The sequence below is a fragment of the Plectropomus leopardus genome, unplaced genomic scaffold (assembly GCF_008729295.1).
Source record: "Plectropomus leopardus isolate mb unplaced genomic scaffold, YSFRI_Pleo_2.0 unplaced_scaffold4862, whole genome shotgun sequence".
Classification (NCBI taxonomy): Eukaryota; Metazoa; Chordata; class Actinopteri; order Perciformes; family Serranidae; genus Plectropomus; species Plectropomus leopardus.
Window position 1 is genome coordinate 3,367 of NW_024653353.1, and position 8,465 is coordinate 11,831.

The 8,465-nt window shown below is 41.9% G+C and overlaps 1 protein-coding gene across 1 annotated transcript; it reads left to right on the forward strand.

Annotated features, from left to right (window-relative positions):
• Window positions 1-519: 519 nt before the first annotated feature.
• On the forward strand, window positions 520-2,361 carry LOC121939453 (SCAN domain-containing protein 3-like). The gene has a single exon (XM_042482474.1). It carries the CDS (start codon window positions 520-522, stop codon window positions 2,359-2,361), a length of 1,842 nt encoding a protein of 613 aa, XP_042338408.1.
• The last annotated feature ends 6,104 nt before the right edge of the window (window positions 2,362-8,465 follow it).

The following is an 8,465-nucleotide window of genomic DNA, read 5'->3' on the forward strand; positions in this document are numbered from 1 at the left end:
TGTGTACATATAAAAAGTAGTGAGCCATGTTTTAAATATCCTGTTGTGTGCTTATAGTCCAGGGGTCGGCAACTAAGTTTGGCCTCGGGCCAAATTTTTTCTGACTAACTCAATGGTGGGCCAAAATTACATTTTCATCAGGCAAACCTGTCTTTTCCACAAAAAAATTCTCTCATTTTTCTACATAAACATGATTTAATAAAGTTATTTATATTAAATCAATTGAATTTGTTACACTGTTATTACAATGTCTGCGTTAGGAAACAGCCAGTAGCCTGGTGATAATAAGGCTGCTGTCTGTAATCACACATACTCTGTTAAGACTTAATGCTTAAATAATAAACACTTTTCTGAGCTTAACTAACTTATTCATCATTTTAAGGTCATTTGCTGTAATGATTTGGTTTCCGTTGGTAACGCAGCCTATTCTCGCGTGACGTGATGCTGTTATTGTTTTTGTTTTTTTTTCTGCGATAACGCGATAACGTGAGACATTAGTTAGCTAGCTAGCAAGACAAAATGTCATTGTCCAAAGCAGTCAAAAGGAAAGTCGACAGCAAAGGTAGGACGTATAAAGAAGAGTGGAGAGAAAAATATGCCTTCATCCTACCTGATTTTATGAACGCCAAGCCAGTCTGTCTCATCTGCAATGAGGTTGTTGCAGTTTGCAAAGAATATAATATCCGAAGGCACCACGAGACTAAGCATGGCAACTTCAAAGCTGCATATCCACTCCAGACACTGACAGCTGGATATGCACACAGCAGCAAGATCCTGGTTCGAGGACTCACGGCGCAGCAAAAGGTGACAAGTGCATCCCTTAAAGCGGCATGGGTTCTAACCCGGCACAACAAACCATTCACTGATGCAGAGGTTTTTAAAGAAGTGATGGTGGCAGTTTTGGAGGAGCTGGCTACTGATAAATCAATGGATGGCGTGATTACCTCAGTGAAACAGGTGCCTCTTTCTGCGAGGTCAGCTTCCCGGCGCATAGACGCACTGTCAGATGCTGTGCATGGAGTCATTATCAGTGATCTGAGTCAGGCCGAATACTTTTCTCTGGCCATTGATGAGAGCACCGACAACACAGATGTAAGCCAGATGTGTGTCTATGTGCGATATTTTGATGGAAAGGAGTTCAGGGAGGAGTTGCTGTCTCTAATTCCACTAGAGGGGAACGCCACTGGGGAAGTTATATTTACCAAACTGGAAGAATTATTCAAACTCCATTCATTGTCATTTGAGAAAATCAACCTCATTGTGACAGATGGGGCACCTGCCATGGTTGGTTGCCACAGAGGTCTGGTGAGCAGAATGAAGGAGATCGCGCCCCAAATGCATGGATTGCATTGCCTTATTCACCAGAGTGTCCTGTGCGCCAGGCTCAGTGGAGAGCTAAAGGGCGTTATGGATAAAGTAATGCGTGTCATTAATTTTGTCAGAGGTACATCAAGCACACAGCATCGTCTTTTCCGACAACTTGTGGCTGAGTCAGAGGAGGCCATTTATGATGACCTGCTGCTTCACAACGACGTGCGCTGGTTAAGTAAAGGCAAAGCGCTGGAGCGCTTGTGTGCGCTACTGGATGAGGTTAAAGCCTTCCTGAGATTAAGCAAGATACGAGCTGCAGGCGACCACCTTGCCTTTCTAGAAGATGAAATGGCCATGTCCAACGTTGCATTTTTAACGGATATTTTTGGCCACCTGAACCAGCTTAACATGCAGCTACAAGGGAGAGATAAAACCATTGTGGACCTGGTTGAAAAGCTGGAATTGTTTACCAAGAAACTGGAGTTGTTCCAGTCAGACATATCAAGTGGAAGGCTCTTGCACTTCACTACACTAAAATCACAGGGACGGGGAAAAGTGACAGGGCTGATGGTTGACTTCGTCAAACAACTACGAGCCAACTTCAAGTCCAGGTTTGAGGACTACTCCATCCCGAGGGACATCATCGCTTTTGTCCGTGACCCACTCACTGTCCAAAGTGCGGATTTCTCCTCCCTGGCTAAAAAAATCATCCCCTCGTTGGATGAGGCCGCATTTCAGCTGGAGCTTATTGATTTTCAAACAAGCTCCCTGGTCAGCGATGCGCTCAGAGCGCAATCCCTGGAGGATTTTTGGATCGCATGCTCAGAGGAGTACAGGTGGATTAAGAAACTTGCCTTTTATGTACTGACGATGTTTCCCTCTACCTATACTTGTGAATTGAGCTTTTCTTCAATGAACGCCATCAAGACGCATGCGAGGAACCGCCTAACGCGCAAAAATCTGGAGAACTGCTTGTGGATTAAACTGACATCCATGTCGCCAGACATCCAAAAGATTGTGACTGAAGGGAGATGCCAGTTTTCCCATTAAGTGAGTAACCTTTTAAGTTTTTAATAGTCATATTATTGCTTGATTTTATTTAAATAGTAATTTCTTTTTTGCTTTTTTTGCTCTGTAATTTCAGGAGCACAGCGCATGTCCCAATTTCCCACCACAAGCCGGTGTGCGTCCAAAGTCAAGCAGAACTTTTTTTTTCTTTTGTTTTAATTTATTTTATTTATTTGATCTTTGAGCTAAGTTTGTTGTTTGTTTGAATTCAATGAAACAGATTTTGCATTATGTCTGTTGGAGTGGCACACAGAGTTTTTTTGCCCTCTTTTTTCTCAGAGCGCACATATGCCAAATAAGTTCCTACCTGAAGTCAGTGTGCGGCTGAAGTCAAGCAGATGCTGCCTTATTTTATTTTATCATATTTTGTCAGTTCACGACTTTTGATAGCAAATACATATATCAGGTTTTTTTTTTTTTAATCAATGTCATCTGGTGGGCCAGATATTATTGGCGGCGGGCCAAATTTGGCCCGCGGGCCGCCAGTTGCCGACCACTGTTATAGTCTGTCACAGCTTTGATGCCAGCAGACCAGGTGTGGCGCTTGCTAGGACTCACAGTGATGCAGAGCCTGTTGAGTTTCAGCTACTGCGCAACCCAGGAGTTCTCCCCCCTGTTGACAGTCTTCCTGTCCTGGCCCCACCTGGATTGACCATGGACAGGCAGACCTATCTGAAAAAATCAGGCCATTCAGGTGTTCTGACGAGGCAAAAGACATCACATGCCCAGCGCCAAAGGTCATAGCACAGAAGAGTAAGCAGAAGAGGATGTGGGTGTGATATTACCATTTTGCGTGCATATTGACTGTGATGGACAGAGTGGTTTTACAGCCATGTTGTGAGGGAGGAACTGATGTTGGAAAGGAGAATATTGTCCAAGGTCTGGAAAATATTGGACTCTACTTCACACCCTCTCCACAATGTGCTGATCAGCCACAGGAGTTTATCAACAGACTGATCCATCCACACTGCACCACAGAGTGACTTAAATGTATTTTATTTTATGTAAAATTAGAAATATTTGAAAGGCAGAAACGGTGGATAATCCTTTATGGCTGCACTTAGAAGCCTCAACTGTCAAAAACTTCTCTCTCCCTGCTCTTTTGTTTTCTTGGCTCTTCTCATATTGATAAGATAACTAAGCAAAACTTTACATTGAACGATTCAATGCGAATATTAAATCAGATAAGAACTGCCTGCCAAATTTGTAATGCATTTATCTATGCGCCCATATGCCAAAATCCTTCCTTTGAACCTGGTCAATTAGATGCGGCGTTTACAATCTGGAGAGAGAGGGGTATTAGAACATTTCTAGATCTTTACATTAACGGCCAGTTTGCTTCCTTTAGGCAATTGAGAACTAAATTCAGCCTTCCAAATTCACATTTTTTTCGGTACCTGCAGGTCAGGCACTACGTTAAGGAAAACCTCACACAGTTTGAGTCCTCACCCACCATTCATCCTTTTCTAGAGAATTTCCAGCTTCCTCCTGATTCCAAGCAACTAAAATTTGTAAATTATTTTACTACTTCAGTTTCTTCAGATCATATTAGGGAAGCCTGGGCACACGATTTGAAGAGATATCGGCAGAGTTCTGGGAAGAGGCAATGTCTCGGGTCCATTGCTGCTCTATTAATTCTTGTTACAGGTTGATTCAATACAAGGTAATGCATAGACTTCATTATTCAAAAACAAAACTCAACCTCATCTTCCCGTCAGTGTCTTCTGAGTGTGACAAGTGTTTCTCTGTGGAAGGATCATTGGCACCCCTTTTCTGGTTCTACCCCACTCTACACAACTTCTGGACTGCAATCTTTGAATGGCTTTCAAAAGCTTATTCCAGGGATATTCAACCAAACCACGACCTGGCTATCTTCGGCTGCTCTACAAGGACTTTTGAGTTGTCGTGCGACATACAGACTGCCCTACATCTATCAGTGGTGGTTGCTAATGTGGCAGGACAGCGCTATATTCCCCACCGTGAGGGGCAGTGTGGCAGACAATTGGCAAGCGATCCCCTATAAATAGACCCAGTCGGACCTTTCACCTTCCTTCCGCTTCCTCTTTCCTCCTTCACGGAGCCGGCAGCCATGTGTGGTAGCGTCTTGCTGGTTAGAAGATCGGGTTTCAAAACAAAGGTACGCATGCTCTGTTCTGCTCGATTTATTCAGTGTTATGGGCCTTGTGTTTACTCCAGTTTCACTCCGTCCAGCAGTGTGGTGTTACCGGGGGCCGGGCTGTCTCCCTCGGGCCTGTGTGTGCGCGGTGCGCTTTCTGTGGGTAGGACACTTAGTTGTCTGCCTTTTTATATTAAGCTGCCGTTGGTCTGGTGAGGTGTATTGATTATTGTTTTCTCCCAGCCATCGCTGGTGGAGTCTGGGCTGCGGGCTTCCTCTTCCCGCCGCTGTGTGACGCCTTGATCCTGCCCTCCGGTAGGAAATGTTTATTTGTAGCTTTTGTTATTTTTTTGTAATGTTTTATGCCCAGATTCTAATTAGGTTAATTAGTTTATTTTGCAGTGCGCGGCTGTCACTTGCCGCTGTGGGCCTCGTTGCTGTTTTGGCTCTTCCCCTCTGTGTATTTACTCCCCTTGGTTTGGCACTCTTGGGACTCCAATCGCTTTAATTTGGCGTTCTGATTCGGCTCGTATCTGACGCCTTTATCTGTCCCCATTAACTGCGGCCCAAAGCTGTGGCAGTACGGCCTGGACAGAAAAAAAGCTGCCAACGCAAGCCAGGAGAGGGCATCTTGACCCTCCCTTTGACTCAGAGCCGTCCCCTCTAGAGACTGATTTTAATTAATTTAGAATGGCAGACATTTAATTAATTACCTGAGTTTATTCCTTTTCCATTTGTTATTTCTTTCTTCGAATTATTATTGATTGGGTTTGTGGGTTATATTTGCTTTATTGTTTAGAAACCTTTTTGCCCTTATCTTGATAATTTGTGATTTGGAATAGTTTCTTTTGAGTTTGGGGTGGCTGACATTTTGGTTATGGTGTGTGTGAGAGTTGCCTTGATTTCATGTGTTTAATGATGTTCTTTTCCTTTGACAGGTGCTGAGGGCCTAGAGTGGCAGCGGTTCCCCTGGTGGTGGTTCCTTTATCACTTTTTGGTTTGCTGTGTCACGGGTGCGGTGTAGTTTTTGGATCCCTCCCCGTTTTGTTACAGCTGTCGTGGTAAGCCCTAGCCCTGTCCCCTTTTCCTTTTGGTAGCTCCTCATATCACGCCTTATCCTTATTATTATTACTATTATTATTATGATTTATTTAGTCTGTTACTCATTTTAATAATTGTTTAATAAAAATATTTTATAATTGGAAATCACGCTCCTGTCCTGTGGGATTTTTCGAACTGTGTGCCTTTGTTTCAAATTGACAACTGGTAATTGTTAATAATTAGAAATATTTATCTACTTTTGCTCCTTCTAACTATAGTATATTACTATAAGTAAGTATATTACCTTTCTTGTTTTTCATTTTTATTCAGGGGCTTTTTGTAACAAAAGAATTTCCCTCTGGGGATCAATAAAGTAAATTCTGATTCTGATCAGTCTGCTAAAGTCCTTAAGGCAAATAACACTACATTAATATTAACTACATTCATTCCTTTCTCTGGAAACCCCCTGGGACCTCTTCAAAGACCCCCCGAGGCCCCTAATCCTGCTATTGATAACTATTGTTTAAACTACTACAATAGTGTCTGTCCTGTGGGCTAACAGATATCACTGATAGCAAGACCGGTAGGGGGTTGGATTTATGTAAATGTGATGCAAATGAGTAGCCACTGTTACCTGGCTCCCCAGGTAGATGAGAATCTTTCAGAAACTTTGAGGCTGGATTTCTCACAAAACTAGTTTGAGGAGTACCTACATTCAAATGGCCACATCTTCTTCAAATATTTTCAGATTTCCATGTGTTAGACATCGTTGGAAAGCTTGGACACTAACCTTTCAGAATCTGTAAATAACTTAAAAAGCCCCTCGGGAGACTTGTTCCTGTTTTTTTTTTTCATGGCTGGACACATATTTTTCATTGAGGTAGGTGCTTGGCTACTCCTTTTTATTTTTGTTCTCCATCAAAACAGTAAACATAAACTTGAAACCGGGTCTCCTTTACCACTAAACATTCACAGTATCTTACAGTACATATTACAGTAAAATGCTTTCCAGATTACATAAAATGGTTACAGTGTGTGTCAATATAGGTGCGCTCTCTGACAAACGATCGAAACAGTTGACCAGTTAAGGCTTTGTAGATCGGACTAAAAATCCAGATGTCATCTTGCCATAATAAATGTTAACAACCCCAACAGAGACCAGCACAGCTGTACAAATTGTTGTAAGTTGACTCAGAGAAATAAAAAGTCTAAATCAACATATTTCCTTGATTGTCTCCTCTTAACTTGCTCGTACCAACAGCTAGCCAATGTAACATCTGGGTCAAGTGAAAATCACGTTGTTGCCAAAGTAAAGCTGAACCATATACGGCCGCTGCCATCTTGCTCTGGTGACATCATTCAGAGCCAGAGTTTTTGCATAGTAGCAATATCTGCGGAGGGAGAGTTTCAGCTAAAACACCCCTCTGGCCAATCCTAAGAAGCCCCATTAGACACGAATGCAAGGATTGGCTAACACAGCTGTCAGTCATGGCGGAAAATCCCCTTTTTGTAGAATCAAATAATTCATTGAAGTCAATGACAGAAACCATCTTTGGGAAAATATTGACTTGGCGTCTAAGTTTGAGTTTTTAGTTTGGCCTATGTCTAATCCACTAACATGGAGGGGCAGGCTTTATGACCTATATTTCAGATAGACACCAGGTGGCAATCAGGGTTGAAAAGCTTCACTTTGGGGGAACTGTCATGTTGCCCATCTTCATATACAGTTAATGGTATAGATATATCAGCAAAACACTTGGAAATGCTGCAATGCTGAAAGAAAAGAGGGAAAAAAGAGAAATATGCTTTGTTGTTCTCTTTCCAAGATGTGCTTATCAGTATCAATGTCAGGTTCAGGTGACTTTATTTATAGCCGTAGGTAGATTTGTTTTTCAGTAACAGGAGAGTGCATCCACATTGCAAACATACACTTTAAACACAAAACGTCTCAAGAGAGGCTTTCAGGGGAGCTGAGCCCCCAGAAGCTCCAGGTACCAGATACTTTTTCCTAATGGAAAACCAAAAAAGGTGAGTAGAGTATAGTAGATTAGAGCTGGTACCATGAAGTGGAACAGTGTCATTTCATTGTAAGATAATGCAAGATGTTAAACAAATTGTTGACCTTTGCTCTACTGAGTAGCATGGGACACAGCTGCTACTTAAAACAGAGGATTAGTCACTGTTGTGACACAACCAAGCAGATCTTGTTGCTAGGGGAGATTAAACATATGGCTTTTAAGCACTACCACCTGTCACCCCTCATTTGCACCACAAATTAGACATACACACCCAAGCAACAACTGGGCAAAGTGAGTAATTGGCTCAGGGTTTTTACATGCTTTACCATAGGGCATTAGTTTGTTTCAGATTTGTGGAAATTGTCACTGTGGGATTCAACTCTAAGGGATAAATACAGGCGTCCTAAACATCTTATTGGTTAAGTTGTTTAAGAAGCTTTGAAGATACCCTGAGTCAGAAGATATACATCTCCCTCCATGACATGGTACTAAAGATAAAAAAAATTATAGGAGCTATAAGAGAAGTAGGCCTACTCAAAAGATTTTTTTCCCTGAGTAAAATGATCAATAGCACAGACATTTCTCTTTTTTTTAATTTTCTTTTTATTAGACGTTTTAACATACCATATATTCTGCATACAACTGGTACACAATAATTGAGTCAATTTTCCCTCCAAGGCTACATCTTTAAATATGCTGATTTAGCTATTATCTTCCCTCTCATCACTGCCTTTCATGCATCCCATAGTACAGAGGGGGAAACTTCGCCATTGTCATTATCTTCTATATATGTTTGAAGTTCCTTCATTATTTCTTCCTTCATGTGTCCTTGTAATATATTTGAATTTAATCTCCAGATTGTTGTTTTTTTCTCACTTGCAAGACGGACTGTTAAATAGAGAGGGCTGTGG

What these genes read in the sequence shown, in the direction of transcription:
- LOC121939453 (XM_042482474.1), top strand. Translation starts at nt 520, where the DNA reads ATGTCATTGTCCAAAGCAGTCAAAAGGAAAGTCGACAGCAAAGGTAGG.